Genomic DNA, 21,818 nt, shown 5'->3' with positions numbered 1-21,818 from the left:
TATTGACCGTTCCGAAATAACTGCTTTGTTCTCCGTAGCAATATCGTTTTCCGTCGCGGTAGCATTAGCAGTACTTACATTTAATTTTGGAACGCGCCAAATGTTGAAGTTCGTGGTGACACGAAATTCGTCTGTAACTAGGGATATTTTGATTGATACTTACATGTGACGCTGAACTTGTCGAGCTCAATGAAGAGTCGCTTCTGATCAAGGAAGAGCATTTTCTCGCCCTTCTCGTCGAATTTGGGTGAAAGGAAAATCCTCATAGTCCCCTTACATATTTTGTTCAAATTGTTTCCCACCTGAATTTAAATTTTGACAGCATTAAACAGTGAAAAACAATAGCATGTACTCTTAGTGCAGCCAGAAATACTCTTTGTTATTGAGGTATTTTTAAAACTTATTTAACCCAAACCACGATTTACTTCGGGATCAAAGCTGTTTCACTAATTAAATGACGTATCCATTTTGTGAATAATGCCGAACTTCAGCAATATATTGCCTCCTTGATTTGGAATAATAGTTGAATGGAGGTTTTATGCATAGACAATTAATTAGCACTCTAGTTGAAAGAAAGTAGAGATAAACGAAAGATAGCTTTATGTTTGCCTTCTATGAAAAAATTACTATCAACATAATGGCAACAATTGCTTACGATTTTAATTTAACAAAATTTTTGCCATGTAGCTGTGAGAAACTACATGACAAATGTCGCAAAATGAATGCAATCAACTCCTGCGAAGTCTGAAGCCATTCAATATGGGCGGAAGTACCTTGATCGTGTAGCTGAATGGTACATGCTGAAGGCGAATCGTTTGGGCTTTCAGGGGCGTGTAGCCAATGAAATCAAGCCCACCTTGCAGATCAGTGGTCGTCGTCTCCATGAATGTCTTCAGGATATTTTCTCTGACCGGTGCATCGGTCTGCACTCTTATCTCTTCGACGTGTATCCCTTCGTATTTGAGCTGCGAGCAAGGGAGATAAAAAATACATATTTACATTACCATCAGAGGGGAATTTATCACAAAAATACCATGGTCACCCGGATTTTTAAAGCTTTAGAGGGCAAGGAACTTAAAGCCACACATAAATTTACACTATCTGATAATTGGCGTTAAGTGAAAATGTCCAAACAGCCCTCGCAAGTATTAAAACAGCATTTAGATGCATCCTGTTTTTGTATGTATTCCCATTATCCAATTACCGGATAAACTTAATTATTCAATGCGTCAAACCATCGAGGGTTACGTCCTTCCCATTCCCTGCTCAAGTTTGTATCTACTACTTGAATGTAAATCTTGCCAGCAGGAGCAAAGACTTTGCCGAGGTTGGGGAGGGGGTAAGGGGAAGTCTTTAGCAAGTGGTGCGGGCCGTACCGCAGCGGCCGCGGCGCCACGGTGCGGGGTAGCGCCCTGGGGGGGTGGATCGCATGAAGCGGTCCATACACGGTCACGACGTGCTCTGCCCGCCATGCGCTGCACGGCACGGTACACCACAAAAGCGTGTACCAACGGTCGTGCTGCTCAGTCAAATGTGTCGTGCCGTCAATAAGGAAAGAAAAGTTAATGGCAGTTTACTAATTGATTGTTGGTGTGACAAGGAACCACGGAAAAGGTTTTCATAGTTCTAACCTTGCATGTATTTGCACTAGGAATTACTAACCGTTAGCAATTTTTTTTTATGAATAAGCATGTATATTTTTCTAGGGTGCGTAATATTTCTATGACCGTGCGGTGTGCATGTGGCGGTCCTTTTGCATGCTGCAAGTTGGTGATTGGTCACCCCCTGCCAAACACCCTAGAGGTGGCTTGCAGGGTATTATGTAGATGTAGATGTAGAAAAGAAAACGGAAGAATTGATGTTCTGTGGATTGGGGTTTGGGTCTGTTGGTGAAGTTCTCTGTAGGCATTGTCTTTTAATTGTTAGTTTGAGTACTCCTTTGATTTTATCCGACACAAACAGCGATGACATCTGTAATCTTCGACAAATTTCGGCGAGAAATTTACTGACATAAATGCGTTTGAGTCGGCCATGATTCCAGGAAAACTGCACAGTCACAAACAAGTATCAAAAACGCAGTCACAACTGACCAATAACAACGATCACTTTGGCGCGTCTGCCTCTCAGTAGTCCATGCACGTGACTAACGGCTATGCAACACTCGTCGTGCCTAAATTTTTAACTAGTCCAGAATTTTCCCTAATAGTCCAATTGTACTCCACACACGAGAATTTTTCATCCAGCATTGCACGAACGTGCAGAGCACGGCGCACGACCGCTACAACGAATGATGATCACCTCACCTAATTAATGGACGCCCCCTTATTCGTAAGATAAAATAATAATATTTCACCCCAGAAAATGTCATGAGTGGCGTATACCTACATGCAATGGCATATCCTATGAAATTCCTTACCTCTTCGAGGGTATAGGGTTTAAGAGTATCCTTATGCAGTTGGAAGATGTAGTCAATGTAAGCATGCCAGCGATAAAACACGGGATCCCTCATTGCCGTCGATGTCTCTCCCATCACCCCCATGCCTTCCTGTAAGGAAGAGGAAAAATCATTGTTACGAGAACATTGAAAAAGTTAATGAAATAATAAAAAAAACTTTTGTGGTATTCCACCAATTTCTTTTACGGTATGACTAGTTTTGACGCAGCGGCGTCATCGTCAGATACGCGAGACAAGTATAGACGTCTACAAACGAGAGACAACTATAGACGCGAGATAACTATAAACAACTATGGACAGCAGAGGTAACTGATAATGACGCCGCTGCGTCGAAACTAGTCATACCTTAAAATGAGCTGGTAAAATACAGCAAAGTTTTTTTAATTTCACTAACGGTAAAATGACCTTCCACTAAGTTGAGCCTAAAACGGTAGAGATAATCAAGAACAGTGAACATTTGTTCGCAACAACAGCTTGACTTAAGTTGGCATAACTTTTGTAACGCCAGAATGTAACCCTCTTACAACTACCAATGCTAAATCTCAGAACCCAAAAGACGAGGGTAGTACCGCGTTACATAAATTTGCTCGCGACTAGCTAACAGTGGAGAAATCATTTAATTAAAACTAAAAGAACCACGAGGATTCGTCCGGGACACCTCACGCAAGGGATCAATAAACCAAAAGAAAAGAGAATCACTTCTATAAAACAAATCGTACCACAACTTGGGCATTTATTTGACAATTGCACCTTTTGGGTTTTCTACAAAATGACAATTGCATTAAACAAAATAAGAGTTTCCCTGATCCACACTAACGACTCCAATCCACTGACATCACAATTACCCCTGCACTCGACGAACCTCACACACATGAATAAATAAATTGGAGACAAATGTCCACTGAATAGTCCCAAATATGGGTTCCCCCAAAATTACAACAATAAATTGATCTTTCCCCTTAAACCAAAATGAAACCAACAGCCACATACCTTACGCTAACACACACACAATCATACAACCCACATACTCCGAAGTCCATGCTTCATCACTGAGAATTATCTCAAGTCAGGAGAGTTCAAGTTAGGTGCGTCCAGCGGGAAGGTTGCAGTCCGAGAGAGCGGTTTCCTTCGCCACGCTGACTACCTAGCACCCACAGTGTTACCGTTTTTCCCAACACCGCGTAGCAGACGACACCATTTGTCATCTGTTCGGCCCGCGCGCGCTCTTCTCCTTACGCGCGGGTCTTTAAACTGGCATCGCAGTTGGACCGCTGGCCTCCCGTCGCCCAAGTTACTCCGCCGTGGTCAGCCGCGGAAGTAAAGTGGAGATCTTCTTCAAAACTGCCCTCAGAGAGGACCAATCTCTTCGCTGCAGTCCTGCGGCATGCCTGTAAACTTCCAATTTATCTCCCTCTCCTCTCAACATTCATGCTCCACAAACACATAAAAGAAAACAAAGAAAACACATTAACACACATCACACACGTAACGTAAGTGGCTATCTGGCCTCAATGCTCCCCCCTTTTGGGACACGCGAGACGATACCGAAGAACAAAAGAAACAAGTGTAATGATTAATTACATAATGAAAGTAAAGTGGATTGAAGTCCCAAAAAGAACATACATATTCATAGTTTCAATTAATAATCTCTTTACATTATTTCCATACATAATATATACATATTTTTTTAATACATTAACTTCTCCCACCTGCTCTTCGACCTCCAACCTTCCCGGACGCTTTTTACACATTACACTTTGAAGTTGAAATCTATGAAGAATGTCACGTTTTTCACAGTAACTTTAAACAGCGTAACTTGACCTAAAATAAAAATCATTGATTGAGAAAAACTCGAAGTTATGTTGAAATAGGGATGATCCTGCTCACCAGACAATTAATTAATCAGCTAGTCATTTAACTCGGACAAAATAGAGTGGTTTCCTTCATCAAAGGAAACGAAAGGCATTGATTTCGATTCGTTACCCACCATTAGTGTATTTATAATATACAAATTATTTGGTTTTAGAAATCCCAGTTTAGACGAATGACAGTGGTCAATTTTAACAGCATTTGAAAAAGCACAGATTGGCGCCCATGCGATGCCACTCCACGTGAGGTCTCAGGGCCCTAGTTTCTACACGAGAGGATAGGAGTTTTACATCGTCTGAGGTTACCAATGCATGTATGAGGAACAGAGCTCAGGGAAACATGTCTTAATAATCACCTATTAAAACTGCCTACGGTCGGAAAGTTTCCTTCGCTTCGCTTTCCTTCGCACCTCTTACGTTTAAATGTGGATCTATATAAACTGGAAATTTAATTTTAGTGGAAGATTACAACTATTTCAAGCAATACTTAAATTTATAGAAACTTTTCTAGTCCTAAAAATGTAAAGCACTGAAACGCTGGGATGGGGATTGGGTGATTTTTTAAATCACTGACGCTGACATTCCTCCAGTAACTCATATAATAGGGTTGTTTCCTATTTTTTTAATTGCCTACATCGAAAGATTATTACACCTGGAGTATGCATTTAACGCTTTTCGATTTTTAAATGACAATAATTTTTTTTGCGATTTAATGAAAAGCGAAAATTTTTAAGCGCCTGAAAACGCGACGGCAAAGTATGAATGCTGGGAAAAGCCCGTGTGACGATTGGCTGCTGCTGTGTGAGGCCACCTGGGTGCATGGCTATGAACGCCGCTACGGTGCAGGCTGCTTGCTGCCGAGCATGGCGGTAGCGTAGCGTACCCTGCTAACAGGTAGCGCTTGACTTAAATAGAGATTATTTATACCCTATCAAACGAAGGAAACTTTCCGACCTTAGGCAGTTTTAATAGGTGATTATTAAGACATGTTTCCCTGAGCTCTGTTCCTCATGCATGCATTGGTAACCTCAGACGATGTAAAACTCCTATCTACTCGTATAGAAACTAGGTCCCTGAGACCTCACATGGAGTGGCATCGCATGGGCGCCAATCTGGGCTTTTTCAAATGCAGTTAAAATTGACAATTAACATTCGTCTAAACTGGGATTTCTTAAACCAAATAATTTGTATATTCAGAATACACTGATGGTGGGTAATGAATCGCAATCAATGCCTTTCGTTTTCTTTGATGAGGGAAACAACCCTATTCCTTAAACCCATTTCCGTAGCAGTGTGGATACACCCTACCGTGCTGGGTAAATGAGGCTCTTGAATGAATAGCTGCGCACTAATTTGCTTCCAAAATGTTAAGGAAATATACTGTTTAATGTTTTTAATAACTTAATCCGTCTCTTGGTTTATTTTTGAAGCAGGTATAAATAGTCCAACTTGTCGAAAGAAGCAGGTGCAATTCGAAATCTCAATTCGGACGCATACCGTCTGTAAATAAGGTTCAAATGAAATGGAAATAGAATATAAATATATTCAAAATCGGTTGCAGAAAATTTTCTGGGCGGAAATGGCCGAACGTGAAAAATCGTTCCGCTTGATTGAAGTCGTGCCCGCTTACCCATGGCCACCTATAATACAGGCCGGAACATGGAATTTTGGCAACGCTGTGCCGGGGTGCGATTGTGTTTGCTTAAGAGCATGGCGACTTATGCGTGAAGAGTGTCCGTGTGACCTAAGAAGCATTAAATCTCTTGTTAAAAAGGCAGAACTGGACTTATTTTGTGGATATCCCATTGGCTAAAGGTACGTACAATAGTTTAAAGATATTTTTTGGGAGCTGAAGGAGGAAAATCACGTTTATTACTTCAAAAGTATTGTGATCACATGCCGGCCGGCCATTAATGGAGGGGAATTGAGAGTGCAACAATACTGGTTTTAAATGGGGAAAAATAATTATTTTTCTGTACTGTGATAGTTAAAAGATATTCTCAGTGTATTGTGAGTGGATATTCAGCAGTATTTCATCCAAAGCATTGCGTCTCTTGGCGGCCGGTCACGAAGGAACATTAAGAGAACACAAATGAAACGAAGTGTATTTGTCGGGTATTTAAATGCTGCGTTGTTTTTTATAATATTATTATTCTTGAGTTAACAGTGATTGCTATATTTGGTTGCCTTATGAATAACTATGTGTAGCTGTATCTATAATAACGTCGTATATTATTGAAGGAAGAATGGCTACTCATTAACTCTATTAATGTTTCTAGGTACTAATGTCATTCATATTTTCCAAACTAATCATGAATGCACTCCTTTTTTTCTGTAATCAGCGAAACTATTTTTATTCATGCAACTTTCCATTGTTTTCATTTAAGGTGCCCAAACGTTATCGTGTGCCATATTGCAGAAGCAACTACCTATCCACCAAGAACAAGGGGTATGTGACTGTGTTCCAGTTCACCAAAGATGAACGCAGTTGACAGAAGTGGCTGAAGAATATCCCTCGGAAGGATTGGAATCTTTCTTCAAGCGCAATAGTTTGCGTCAAGCATTTTGCTGAGCAGGATATCCTACACCGTGTAACTTACATGAATAAGAACGTTGAAGTGAAAAGTTACGAGTTAGATCGCCTAAGTTGTCCCCTGGTGCTACTCCCACAGTGTTTCAGGCCCTCTCCTCTTCTTAAAACTTCTTATTGTGATCAGTGAACCATGAAAATCTGTGAAAATAAGTAGATGAGTTGTACTTCTAAGAAATGAAATCAGGAAATATTGTATGAATCAGTGGAACAGGAAAAGACTGCTGATGAAATGATAATATTTATCATTATTTCCGAAATACATGCTAATTTGACATCTGGCCGCCTTCTACTACTGAAGGTACATTGGAAAATCAATTGCTACTAAGTGATACGGAATATATAAGTGGTATTTTGAACTAATTCATCTTTCCCTTGCAGGTAGAACTTCTTGTTGTGATCAGTGAACTATGAAAACCTGTGAACATAAGTAGATGTAAATCTTGGAAATGAGATCAACAAATATTTTATGAATCGGTGGAACATGAAAGAACATTGATGAAATGTCAATATTTGTTCTCTTATCGATAAGGGCACCTTAATTGATAATTATCCGCCTTACAATATTCTAGGTATATTGAAAATCCAAGGGTACTGAGTGATATATCTATACGTGGTATTTTTGAACTAATCCATCTTTCTCTTGCAGGTAAAACTCCTTATTGTGATCAGTGAAGCATGAAAATCTGTGGAAATAATTAAAGATGAAATGAACGAATATTGTATGAATTAGTGGAACATGAAAGAACTTCTGAGGAAATGACTATATAAGTTTTCATATTGAAAATACTTAGTAAATTGACGTCTAGCCGCCTTCCAATACAGTAGGTATATTGGAAAATCCATGAGTGCTGAGTGAAATTACATATATGTATGTAGTATTTAGAACAATATAATAATTTTCTCTGCAGCTAAAACTCCCTTTTGAGTGAACGTTTGTTAGTGAACCTTGAAAATTTGGCCATATAATCAATTATGAAGAACCTGTTGTGGCTACCATTATCGAGATTAATTCAATAATTTCCTCTCGTTTGTAAAATTTGATTTTCTTTTAATAAGTATTGAGTTAAATGTTAGTATAATGTTATTTGTTGAGATATTTTTCCAATTCGGAAGTCGTTAATATTTCATTATACTGATCTTGTTGTTAAGAAATATTAGATTGAATATATATTTATCTTCCTTGTGGCTTCATATTTTTTAAACGTTGTCCAATTTATATAATGCTAAGACTAGTTTTTTTTTATATCACATAGTTTTCTAATTAGCCCTAACATTTGTACTGATCATTTTATTCCATCAGGTAATGTGGTGCCTGTGAAACTGATAGCTGTTGCTGGTGACGGTTCATCGGTGAACTTCAAATGGCAAGATCTATGGAGGTTGTTTCCAGCTGAAATTGAAATTAAGAACCTGTGGCAGCTTTTATTTATTCCACTTTCTGGAGTAATATTTATGCTTTTATGGCCATGTCTTGTGACATTGTGAGGTTGTTTGACCTCTTCAATATGAAATGTTTACCGGAAAATGTATATATCTGATTTTTAGTTTAAATAAATGTTGTTGAACTTCATAAATTATTTTTCTCTCCTGAAATACCGCGACGAAAGGTGCTAGAAAATAACGAATTACTTTTTAACATGTTAATTTTTTAGGTTATGCAGGGAGGTGAAATGATGTTTATTTAAAAGCCGCTCTTTATTTCTAAGTCAATAAATTTTATACGGTGTTCTTCCATATTAACAACCAATGGGTTAAGTAGTAAACTAAACGGTATTTCCTTCTTGGTCTGAACTTCTGGGACGTCGATCGCAGTACTTAAATATATTTCCGTGAATAATCTCTCGTATCCCTTGGCTTGTTATTAGTTCTCACGATTACTTTTAATAAATAGCTGTTAAAATACAAAATATAACTACTCGAATAACTCAACCCTACCGTAATTTTTAGCTTAACTTTAGGGAAGGTGAACGGAGGTCCAACCGTTTTAACGTCAACAGCTGAGAGGCCGATCCACCGCACCCCAGGCGATGTGCAGAGTAGCACCCCTGACGTCACGTAAAGCGCTGTCGCCAAATTGCATGTTCCGGCCTGTATTATAGGTGGCCATGGCTTACCTTATACCTTCCGTCTGGATCGTGGCACAAACTGATGGTAACGTGGCCAAAATTGTGCAAGTCACCGTAGATATCGTAATTCTTGGAGAGTAGAGGGCTGGCTTCGATCAAATTTCCGAGTATATCGATACCTTCGTTTTCCGTCAGCGCCACAGAACTTCCATCTTTCTGTAGGATGAATGAAAAAAAACGGACGTGACTAAGGACCAGTCAAAAAAGATTTTTCTCTAATAAGGCTTGCGTTTATAATTTTTCTTTTAAGACACGTTTATCAATGAAAAGTATCAACATTTCTCTCTCATCTCAAATTAGTAATTCTGAAATTGGGTGAAATTTAAACCAACAGTTAATCCCTAAGTATGGTCTAATTTCACCCCACTACATGGGGTGACTTTAGGTCAATATGTTTTTGTATTAAAATTTGAACAGGCTATGCGTTTCAGTAAAATACCACCCCATTTTTATGTACACACAATATGATTGAGATGGTTTTGGCTCAGAAACTTAAACCTTAATACAAACTTAGTGCCATTTATTGACTCAAAAAATAACTGATCACTTTTAGACTTAAAATTTCGAAGTACACAATGAAAATTGGCAGCATGTGTCTTTCATGGTTTCAAATCGACAAAATACAACTTGGTTTTCCGGAAAAAATAAACAATGCAATATATATGCACATTATTATTCTTATTCTTGAAGTATTCTTTCGATCAAGGTAGGTTTCTATGGAGTATTGAGAAGCATTCTGGGAGCCTCCCCTTCCTTCAATCATAACCTCTTCAATTAACTGTAAGGCCTACTCCTACAAAGGTACTCTTTCGAGGCAACCTTGCTTGCAATCATGGCACGTACATTTTTTTCAATTCATTGTATTATCTATATATCCATCTATCTTGAGTACCACGATATTCAAAATGCTCCATGTAAACCTACCTTAACAGGTTATTCACTCCACTAACGCGAAACTTACGTCAATAACTCTTTTCCAATGTATGGCTTCGACAATCCGCGTCTTCCAGCGTTCCAGGTCTTCGATGTCGAACACAAAGCCCATTTCCTCTCTCCTGACGTCCTGCGGATAAAAATATATTTAAGAAAATATATTTTTGAGTATAATTGGTAATGCGTTATTCTGTTAGTCAGCATTTTGTTACTGCGATCAGTCAAACCTCAATATACGAGAACTGTATAAGTGAAAACCTCTATGAGTGAAACTAATTTCTAAGACACGTCATTTTTACCCTTGAAGGCCTCTACAAGTGAGGATCTAGGAACTTCCGTGACGTCATGGGAAAATAAGCAGTACCGGAACGCACTTCCCTTAACTTTTTTAGAAGTGAAGTATTACTCTGTTTGTTATTTTAATACTAGGCATTATTTACATATTACTACAAAATTTTATGTTTCGGTTACGAATTTATGTATTAGAAATTTTGGGGAAACAAAATTGATAAAAGTGTGAGAAAGATTACGTCTTTTTTTAACCAGTGCCGGAACGGCGTTCCGGCAGCATGACAACACTGAGGAACTTCTATATGTGAGAGCTTTTTTGGCTGACATCAGATGAGGAAATGTGTGCACTAGGCCGGCCCTTATTTTTCAGCATTGAGAAAATTTATGTTTTCCTATTTCCAAAATGATCCAAATGAGGTTTATCTTCATGTGTTAAAACATGGTTACTTCAAAATAATGGGAACCTTTGCCCCAAGGGCCTTAAGTAGTGAGGACCTTCAATTAAAATTTGGGAGCAGAAAAGGCACTGCCCTGATGGAATATTAGAGCCGAATTTTCGTTTGTTTTCATATTTATCTAAGCGCTTACGAGATTTTGCCGTGCGATCCACCTCCCAGGACGCTATCGTGCACTGCGGCGCCGCTGTGGTACGGCACGCACCTCTTGCCAGAGACTTCCACTCTACCGCCTCCCCGCCCTCGTAAAAGTCTCTGCCCCTCTTAGCAAGATTTACATTCAGGTGGTACACACTGGGACAGGTTATTCCTCTTGTGTCATGATTGGAGATGCGAGAAAATCGCAAATGCGATAAATGCGATATATATTCGATGTGCGCAAACAAATGCGGCATAGATGCGATGACTGGACTTCTTTGATATTTTTACGCAAATTTGCCTTTTCGACGGCAAAATTCGTAAATTTTGTGCCGAGCGCAGTTTAAATGCTCCGCCGACACTCACCGCTTAAAGCATGTGAGCGACTGGCCAGCTGCTAGTTGGCTGAGACTCTACGTGGCCTCGAACTACAAGTGGGCGCGGGCAAGCTACACCTCCGCCACTTCTAAACATAAACGCCTTATTCCTTAATTTATTATTGTGCTACAACCTAATTATTTAAAGTATTCTGTATTTTGTCATATAACTGTGTTTCACGACATTTTATCGTCATTTACCTAATTATGAAAATAAAAAAATAGACGCTACAAAATGTGATAAACTGTTATTGAAAGTGCGATAAAATAAAAATGAAAGTGCGATTTTCATGTATCTCTAGTCATGATTTATATTGTTAAAGCGTATAATGCCACTTATAACTCATCAACGTCGTCCTACGTGCATGGTGCAGATCCCTTAAACATAACTTTTTTCCACAATATGGCCGCGCGCCGTTCCAGTATGCCTTGTTTCAAAGTGCTCTTTATATACAAACTTTTATAATAATGTGGTAAAACTATGTATGTTTAATTGCAAAGTATTGAAGGAAATGAGCAGGGCTTCCAGGGTTCATCCAGCATGTAGCAATATTCAAGAAAAAAGAAACCAGGCAGTCAGTTCACGGATGTAGTTCAATGTGGAAAGAGAGTTAGTTCTTGTTCATAGTGTGTAAAGGATAGGAAGTGCTAAGTTTTTGAGGTTTGAAGGAGAAAAGTGGTGGAAAAACTAGTTTATCATGGATACTCGTGACGCTCAGTTTAGAATTGACCTAATTTGGTGCTTTTTATTTTAAGAATAGATTAGAACTACAATTTTCTCGCCTCGGTAAAAGTGACAAGAATTTGATGAAGCTTTGGTCGCATATTCTTTGAAAGACGAAATTTCAATGATACAAAGGAAAAGGAATTCTCATGCGCCGTTTTTGAGATATTTGACGGAAAAATTAGGATAATTTAACATGGGCTCTTATGGAGAAATACGTTTTTTTTCGAGCTAGCGAAGCTGTTTGTAACAAGACGTTATAGAGAGGGCATTCATTAGGTGCAAAATTTATTGACAAATCTACATGTTCACGGGAAACTATCATGATGTTTTAATGAATTTTGATGAAGTAAATAAAGCTATTTTGCGAAAAACTGCCTGAAACTGCCAAGGTAGCCGCCGGGAGCTCTGGTACCAACCTTGCAAAACGAAAACCACTACAACCGACTTCGTCTAAATTTCGTAAATATATTTAGTCTCCCTAATATATTATTCCATTTTCCGATGACACAGATGACTTAGCAAAATCAGAGGATGGTTTGAAGAAGATGCTAAATTCGAAGAAGAGTTGGATAGGAAAACAAAAAGTTGAACAGGTGAATGGATTCTGTGATTTGGGAAGCAAAATAACTAGCGATGGAAGAAGCATGAAATTAATTAATGGTAGAATAGATAGGAAGAAGAAGATATCATATCATAAGAAAAATCTACTTTAAGTGTAAAATTTTAGCATTGAGTAATGATATCATTTTTTTTGAGCTTATATATTTTTAATATCTTTTCTACGGAAGTGAAACATGGACGATGACATCACAGGAGAAATCAAGAGTAGAGGCTTTCGAAATGTGTTGCTAAAGAAGAATGATGAGGATCCAATGGATCGACTTAGTAAGTAGTCAAAAATTATACTAACAAGGAGAGGTCGCCAAAGTGATGTTCAGGACCTGGATGCGGATGTTATTTTCTTAAACTATATAGGTAAGGTAGAAAAAGTGTCACGGCTTTCTTCCACATAGGCCCGGGTTCGAGAGATATGCGCATGTAAATATTTCGCGCAGCATTAGGTCCCTTGAGTAAGCGCTTCCCCTTAACTACGGCCGTGGCGGTGCGGTCTAGGGCGTTAGTCCTGTGAGCTTTAGTATGTGAGTAAGTTGGTGTCCCGGGTTCGAGACCCAACGCCGGCAATTGTTTTTTCTCTCTTCCAATTTTTAAAATCATTGTTACATTTTACCCCAATTCGTTTTAATTAGTTACTTCGCGATTTTTTAAATTTATTATCAATTTATGGATTTTAAACGAAACTCCGAATTGTGCCTTACCACGCGAATTGGAGGACGTATATAAATACTTACGCGTCAATTTCCGTGTAATGTGCTCATCATGTGCACCGATGCACACCTCTGCCTCGCATCAATTAACCGATTGTACATCCATTCGTGAATCGTACCCCGGTTTTTGACGCGTGTGCCTCCACTTTCAATGCCTTTTTTACATTCCTGAAGCACCAGTATTTTCCAGCTTAAACGTTTTTTATTCAAAATTTCATTTCCACCAGGCATTCCCTCCATTAGATTTCTAACCACCCACGCACTGTCTTCCCAACGAATCTCGATCTTTACAACAAAATGTCCTTCCACTCACCATACGTCCCTTATGACCGGCCTTCTAGCGTCCTTCAAAGACATTCCGTCCCAACAACCCTGCGTCCACAACTGACCCTCGATAATCCCTGAATGAGGCGCCGAAGCCCAATTGTGTGAAAACGGGTGCGAAAGGTATACATAGAAGGCCTCGAAAACTGCTTGGGTAGGCTGCTGGAAAGCAGGATCATTGTGCTGGATGGGTGGAAGAGGAAACTAGCTAGGGTCAGTAACTGAATGTGAGGATAGGCAATGGTGTTTATTTGTTAATATGAAAGACTTGAGATTACGAATATACGAAGAGGCTATGGGAGCAATGGCTAGGGCGAGGATGATTAAATTCCCCGGAAACTCACGCGTAAGTATTTATATACGTCCTCTTATTCGCGTAGTAAGGCACAATTCGGAGTTTCGTTTAAAATCCATAAATTGATATTAAATTTAAAAAATCGCGAAGTAACTAATTAAAACGAATTGGGGTAAAATGTAACAGTGATTTCAAAAATTGGAAGAGAGAAAAAACAATTGCCGGCGCTGGGTCTCGAACCCGGGACACCAACTTACTCACATACTAAAGCTCACAGGACTAACGCCCTAGACCGCACCGCCACGGCCGTAGTTATGAGGAAGCGCTTACTCAAGGGACCTAATGCTGCGCGAAATATTTACATGCGCATATCTCTCGAACCCGGGCCTATGTGGAAGAAAGCCGTGACACTTTTTCTACCTTACCTATATAGTTTAAGAAAATAACATCCGCATCCAGATCCTGAACATCACTTTGGCGACCTCTCCTTGTAAGAGAAGTAGGAAAGTAAATAAGTCTCGCGAAAAAATTGGGAAGAACTGAAAAGAACCTAATCCTCCATATCTTGAGATATAATGGCCTGATGAAGGCAATCGTCGCTGGACAATGAGATTGAAATAACGGAAACGGAAGGCCACGAATGAAAGAAATGGAACAGGTAAAGAAGGACGTGAAAGAGAAGAATTATGTAGGGGTTAAAAAATAAGGTTGTAAGAGAATTGAGTGGAGAGCTGCGACAAATCAACCTAATGATTACAGACCCTGATAAATGATGAAGAAGAACTTAAATTGACATTTTGATTTTCTATCTTCGGACATATTAATTTTAGCAAATAAGTAGGTCAACATAAGCATTCCAAACCAAACTTCGGAAAGAATGATTTTTTTCGGAGTTCCAACCCGGTTAGAATCTGCATGTTGTATGCCGACGTTTCTTTGGGAGGCCCATGGAAGGACCAGATCGGGGTTATTGGGAGCCAATAACCAAAGTGCTAATAGAGATTCGGCTTCAACTCAATAACAAGAATAGAGATCAAAGGACATCATCCAAGTAGCACTTGGAACCCGACCATAAAAAAGGCGAGAAAGTTATAAAAAAATAGGAACCAAGGAGCAACCACCGAGATGATGAAGGATGTATGTATGCCGGAACACTACTGACACTGGAGTCATGTACCATGAAGATCAAGGAGAGTCTCCCAACGAAACGGTAGCCCACAACATACAAAGCCTAATCCGGTTGGACACCCGAGAAGAATTCATTCAAGTTATTCACCGGGAAAAATTCAGACTCTTTGTCAAACTTCGGAATGGTGAGTGACGATGATGGCGAGCGTGATAAACTTACCGAAATCTTGGAGTTTGCACTGCGCGATGCCCAAGTCTTCGACGCAATTGAGCAGTAGAGCTTCGGGAAATAACCCTCAGAGATTTCTTTGCGGAGCTCTAGCAGGCGAACGACACGTCCCAGGTGGTTGCAGAATCTCTCACAGTTGTACCTGTTGCGGAAAAAATCATTCGTTCAACTTATAATAAGAGATAATAATGCAGATATAGGCAGAGGTGGACTGGACGTGACGGGCGGGCTGGAGTTCCCTTTGGGGACCAGCGAGCTGTCATGATTTGCCAATGTGGTCGACGCAACGAGGATAGTGCTGTGGTCAAGGGTACTGTATGTAAAAGGCCCAATTCCATCCCATAGAAGGCTGATTTACGTTGGCACTTTGGTTGCATTTTAATTGGTTTTCAAAAATGTCGGCGGCGCGGTGATGAGTGAAATGCGATTCAATTTTTACCAATATTTTGCAGTATAATGTTTGTCATTGGGAGGAATAGCATTAAATAGCAATGCATTTGATGTAACACATTAAGATGTGTGTATAAATTTCGGTTAATACACATTTATACCTTATTTCCCCGTGAAACTCGAATCAATTTGCCCGTCAGTGACGCGAGTGGCGACTTCTGTAAACCCATTAAAATGCGCGGTGGGTGACAAAACACTTAGAAGCCTACTTGAGGATCCTCATTTGTAATATTCGTGATTTTGATGATAAATTTGGCGATAAAAAAGATAAAAATAAGTAGAAAATGTCAAGAAAGATTTTCTTGTTTTTTTTAAAGGTATTTCGATATCTAGGGGCAATGAAAAAGGGTAATAAATATACAAGGAGTGATAAATATATCTAATATATTCGCTACTAGCGCATGGAAATTTCCCAAAGGATTCCTAATGGCCATAAATGCTTGTCTCCGATAACAAACACTATTCTTAGCAGGGTGGAAAAGAAAAATTTTAAATCATTGGCTACCTTAAAGCAGTGGTGTAGCCAGAAATTGTACGGACCCTTCCCTGCCATGGACCTCCGGGCGCCCGCTACGCGTTTTCCGACTAAACCACAAGCTAATTGGTTCGCTAATTATTTATAACGACTTCTTATCCAGTTGACATAGCGGATGGGGCTAAGCACAGTTAGCGTTCCGAAAGTAATGCAAGTATTTTACGAAAAAGAAATTATTGAACATACATGCTCAAACACTTAAAAGACTTCAATGCACATCCCTTGGGGTTCCACAATTTTTTTCCAGTGACTCTGCCATCACAGGTACGCGCCCAGCCAGGCTTATTAGGAGACCTCTCGCAAGTTCCTCATCACGACTGATTGTGTCTCTTCTAAGGACGAAACATGTGTTCATTTCAAGGATGCGTTAAGCTGACGTAATAGAAAGAGGTCTGCTGAAGCGACTGCAGGACTATAGGGGGTCGGGAAGCGTTTGAACCTCGTCTTTTGCCAGGAACTCGCGGACTAGTAGCGCGTTGTTGCAAGGCGCGTTGTCGAGATGGATTTTCCAGGTAGCGGAGATGTCTTTTCTCGTCCTGATGACCCTTTTCGGAGTATTTTCAGCACTTACATATATAAAAGACAACATTAACTATATATCTTCGGCAAATAAATTCCTTATAGACCACTCCTTTGCTGTGTAAAAATACTATGTACTCTGAATTCACTTTTGATTTACCCACACTTGCATTTTTGGGTATTTGCCTCATCCCTGCCCTTCTTAAAGGCCTTTAACCACCTCAAACTTATGAATAGGAAAAACCAGAGTCCCCGTAAACCTCATGAATGATTTGTTTCTTCTCTCCTTAAGAGATTTTCAGTTCATCACAAATACAACACTTTGCTCGATTGTCGATTCCATTTTTTTGGGATAGGGTCGGCGCGCTGAGATTTACAATAACTGACGTCCTACCGGTTCGACAGCCTGGGTAGTACTGAGACTGACATCTTGGAAAAGCTTAGAGTTGTTCCCACCTATTCCTAATGTTTTGATCCCACTCCGACGAATAGGAGCGGCATGTGAAATTCAATTGCATTACTTTCGGAACACATCCTGTACTCTACTTATTCGTACCTGGCTATGATCTGCTGATGCATGTAGTAAAACAGCTCGCCACGTCTGTCTTTATTGACTATTTCCATTTTACCGGCAAAGGGGTAAATGAGATGCCAATGCCAATGGTGCAGATTCACGCCAATGTCCTCCCTGAAGTACGCCAGCCTATGTTCGTCGTCTAACCCATTTGAAGTGTAGTCCCGGGGGATCACTATATCTCGCCGGATCTATGAATGGAGAAAGATCAATTAGTGAAAATAAAAGAGTGAAGCTGTGCTAGGTTCACGTGCATATTTGAATAGGCGCGGCCCGGGTTAAATAAAATTGTCACATTTTCATTTCACGTATCTCATTATATTATTGCCATGTTTTATTATTATACTTTTCCTATTGGATTTCACTATTATTTCAATGTGCTTTCATGAAACTCGGGTTACGCCTATCGAAATATAGAAGTGGATCTACCAAAGTTTCCTTCTTTTATTTAAAAATTTTAAGAGAATGTCAGGCATGATAATAACAATTATAAGATTAATTTTACTCAATAATGAATTAAATTTATTCCCTTTGGGAAGCACTCCTACGATCGCCAGAATATACGTTACTTTTGGCATTAATTTTCCTACTTAAATTCCAAACGATAATTCAGTATCAAAAGAAATATTGAGGTGAGTATAAACAACGAGTATAACACAATAATAAAATTTAGTTCATCAAATCATATTAAATGCCGAAAATACACTCACAGAATTGGGAAAAACAGATATATTTATGATAACCCAGAAAATATCTGTAGTTTAAGCGTGCGTTCAGAAGTTCTCGCGTTTGGTCGGTGTTGCTTTCGAGGCAAGGATAGCCGCGGGATGCAGATGTAGGGTCACGTTTAGGTATGGCTCTAATACTGTGGGGTAGCCAGGGTTTTAATTATGGGGGCCCAAAACAAGAGGGTAATTTTTGTAAAACAGGGTACTAAGTAGAGGATTTTAAAATAATTTCAGCTCTTTCCATTATCGAAAAAACTTCAATTTTCAAAGATATCATTTGTAAATTTATGATTTTATAATATTTTGTTTTCTTTTACGAATCGAAGTAATTGTGTTTTTATATTTCGGATGGGCGGGGGAGAGGTTGGGATCCCCTGAACCTCCCCCCTCGCTACGCCACTGCTCTCATACAAAACACCACTAACATGCTGCATTATTTTGGCGTGGGATTTTCCTCCTCTGTTGGAAGTTTCACAGGTTATGTAAAATGCTGCTACCTTTTTCGGCCAGTAGGAAGGTCTCGAGGGTGTCACGGGGCTACACGGGCGCTGAGCGGGCGTGAAGGCGGAGAAAAAGGAGAAGGTTTGCGCCGTGTCTCTGATGAAAACATGCGTCTCTTATGTGTGCCAATTAAAGCGTTAAAACCAAACGTACAACTCCTTCCCTTACCGCAGCTTCTCCGGAATCAGCCTTTAAATTTAATTTCAGGTACATATTACAATTGGTGTCAGAAGTGGGATTTTCCTCAAGGCGTTGGAAAGTGCGGTAATACCAGTCGTGAAAATGTGAGTGACAATGGCGAGTAGTGCTATTTTATCGGATAATGAAATGGAGCTCCAACAGGCCGTGGATGAACTTTGTTCGCTGCTACGGGCCCTTAATCAAAGATGAAAAGACGAGTTTTTGAGCCCTCGAAATAGATTTCAGCGTAGCTGGGGAGAAGTTGAGGAAGTTACATTCAATGCCATCGGCGAAATAAAGCTTTTAGGGATCCACAGAGGAAAACGTTGAAGCGTTCTTATCAGATCAAGTATGAAGGTTGGGTGGCTGGGATGATGAGGGCAGGCTAAGCGCGGTCACACTTCGCACACGCGGAGGGCGATCTCCTGAGGGCAAAGAACAGGGCAGGGGAGGCCTTGACCTACCCCAAAGCAAAGACGGCGCAGTTGGAGAGGTATCAGGGGGAAGGAGGACTAGAGAAACGACTTTGGGTGTCATCATATATATTATTACAGAAAGGTAGAAGCTGACCCATGCGCGGCACACGGAAATTGTTTGTTTTCCATTCTCTGGGTACTACGTATTATTCCCGAGCAACGCCAGGTGGCCAACAAGCATATATTATTACAGAAAGGTCTTTTTTCTGTACATGCTCCATTATTACAGCACCTACAGGGATATATGAGGTATCATTTTAAACGCTGAATCACCGGCTTCTGACGAAAAATAGATTCTCAATCTCAAATCACACTATTTACTCCTTAATTTGACTTAAAAGTTTCGATTTTTCCACTCCTAATATTCGCTCCACGCATTTTTTTATATTTTTAACTTAAAAAATGTGTTAAACAGATCTGATATCCATAACTAAACCAAAGAAACCTGACATAATCGGGTAAAAATATTAAAAATTAAATGTAAGAAGTATGAATTATGTTAAACGTTCTCTGAAAGAGACATCGTGTGTAAGTCACTAAAAAGATAACGTATATCACGAATAAATAAAAAATTATGTTCAAAGTATTCAAGAATTATCATCAACAGAAATTGAAAACAAATAATGGAAATAGTACGACTATCTAGCCTGTATTGCATTAATATGTATTGTATATTTTGCTAGAATAAATAAAGTACTTTGTCATACACCTTCATCTATATTTAAAACCAAATTACACCATTTTCTTTAACATACGTTCTCACACTTATACCGAAAACGTACTTATTCTCTGATAACGTGATAGTTCGAAATTTTTGCTCGGGTTCTAAATTTTCGCTCGGGTTCGCAATTCTCGCTGGTGGGAGATATTTCAGGGAGATGGTGGCAAACATGCAAATGGGCCCAGTGGAGTAAATATTCGCGGATCGCGATTGCAATATAAATAACTATTCTTGGAAAGAGGAAGATGACCCTGCCTTCACTGCCGCTCGCCGGTCGGAGGCAGACGATAGGGCTTTGGACGCCTTCCTAGATCTTTTGCCCGGCAGGGTACTAACAGAGGAACAATATTTGGGAAGAAATACGCAAAATAAAGCCCAGAGAACTATATGTATAAGGAATAGCGACAGCACAGGTTAACACAGTCCTTAAAATAATTTTACCGATGATTTTTATGATGCCGGTTTCGTATAATGTCTGAATCACAAGATCATTTTTTACACGCATTTAGAGAGACAGCTGCAGCGATCACTCCAATGATCGCGGAAAAAATTACTTTGGTCACCTTATCATTTTCTACGACGGCTCGAAGGATGGGATTTCCATCCCTTTTTCCACTACTCGGCACGTCCAATTTTCCGTCGCTGAAACCGCAGCGGGAAAGGTCCATCCGCCCAAGGGGACAGCATAAAGGAGGACCGATTCCATCCCATAGAAGGCTGATTTACGTTGGCACTTTGGTCGCATTTTAATCGGTTTTTAAAAATGTCCACGGTGCGGTGATGAGTTGAGTTGAAACGCGATTCAATTTTTACCAATATTTTTCAGTATAAAGTTTGTCATTGCGAGGACCGGCATTGAAAAGTAATGAATTTTCTTAGATCACGTCAAAATGTGATTAAATTGCAGTTAGTACCCCGATTAATACCTTATCTCCCCATGAAACTTGAATCAGTTTGTCCGTCAGCGACACGAGTGACGACTTCTGTAAACCAATTCAAATGCGCGGAGGATGGCAACAGATTTAGAGGCCTACTTGAGGATCCTTTTTTGTAATATTCGTGCTTCCGCCAATCAGAACGCACGGGCGATAACACCGACTGTAGCATCACGCTTGGCTATTATAGAACGACAGTTGTCAATACGGAATTTGTGGGTAAAGCGTCGCAAAAAGGGACGGCGGGAATTACCGTGTGATTCAAAAACTGATGGGTCGAGCGTTCACTCTCCTTGTCCTTAAAAACCTATCGCTGGAGGTATCATTCAGAGAGATGGAATGAAATTGTCGTGTCATTCAGGCCTAAGTCGATTTTATCCCTTCCGTGACTGTGCCTAGAAAACTTGCGCGAACGATGTTGTGGAGCATCTCAGGTACCCCATTTATAATTTATAAATTATATGTTTTATTTCCGTCTGTCCTTTAATTCAACACCATAGGTCTCTTTTTTTGATGATATCACATGAGTGGGTGAGAAGACATGGGGTGCAAGTGATTTCTTTTTTCTAAACAGAGTTAGGTATAGAAATTAGGAATAAGCAAACGATATCAATTAGATGTTTGGTAGTGCATTTCATTTTCCACTCGATGTCAGCACAGAACAGAGAATCACTTGAATCCCTTGGCAACCAAGTTTTTGTGCATTTCCTCTAACAATTAACTTTACCTAACTCTGTTGAGTAAAAATCACTTGTACCCCTTGGCTTCTCAACCTCTCATATCTTGTTTTGCATAATTTATAGATACATTGTCGCCTACATTTAGGTTCTTGCATTTATTTTCTGCGAAATGGCTGGAATCTTTCAAATTTTGCAATTGTAACTGTGCATTGACTAACATGCTATGAAAAACAAGTATAAAAGTTGGCACCGTGT

The 21,818-nt window shown here is 39.7% G+C and overlaps 1 protein-coding gene across 1 annotated transcript in view; it reads right to left on the bottom strand.

The window, feature by feature from the left end:
* The window catches only part of LOC124155163 (phenoloxidase 2-like), a 45,197-nt gene that overhangs the window by 6,078 nt on the left and 17,301 nt on the right, over positions 1–21,818 (bottom strand). Inside the window, exons 5-11 of the mRNA XM_046528880.1 lie at positions 17,325–17,517; positions 15,256–15,406; positions 10,004–10,105; positions 9,031–9,198; positions 2,417–2,545; positions 774–965; positions 164–302 (exon numbers count right to left, since the gene is read on the bottom strand). Coding sequence (XP_046384836.1) covers positions 164–302; positions 774–965; positions 2,417–2,545; positions 9,031–9,198; positions 10,004–10,105; positions 15,256–15,406; positions 17,325–17,517 — 1,074 coding nt within the window. The remainder of the gene's footprint in view (positions 1–163; positions 303–773; positions 966–2,416; positions 2,546–9,030; positions 9,199–10,003; positions 10,106–15,255; positions 15,407–17,324; positions 17,518–21,818) is intronic.

Source organism: Ischnura elegans, chromosome 3 (assembly GCF_921293095.1).
Source record: "Ischnura elegans chromosome 3, ioIscEleg1.1, whole genome shotgun sequence".
NCBI lineage: Eukaryota > Metazoa > Arthropoda > Insecta > Odonata > Coenagrionidae > Ischnura > Ischnura elegans.
This window is presented reverse-complemented; position numbering and strand designations above follow the sequence as displayed.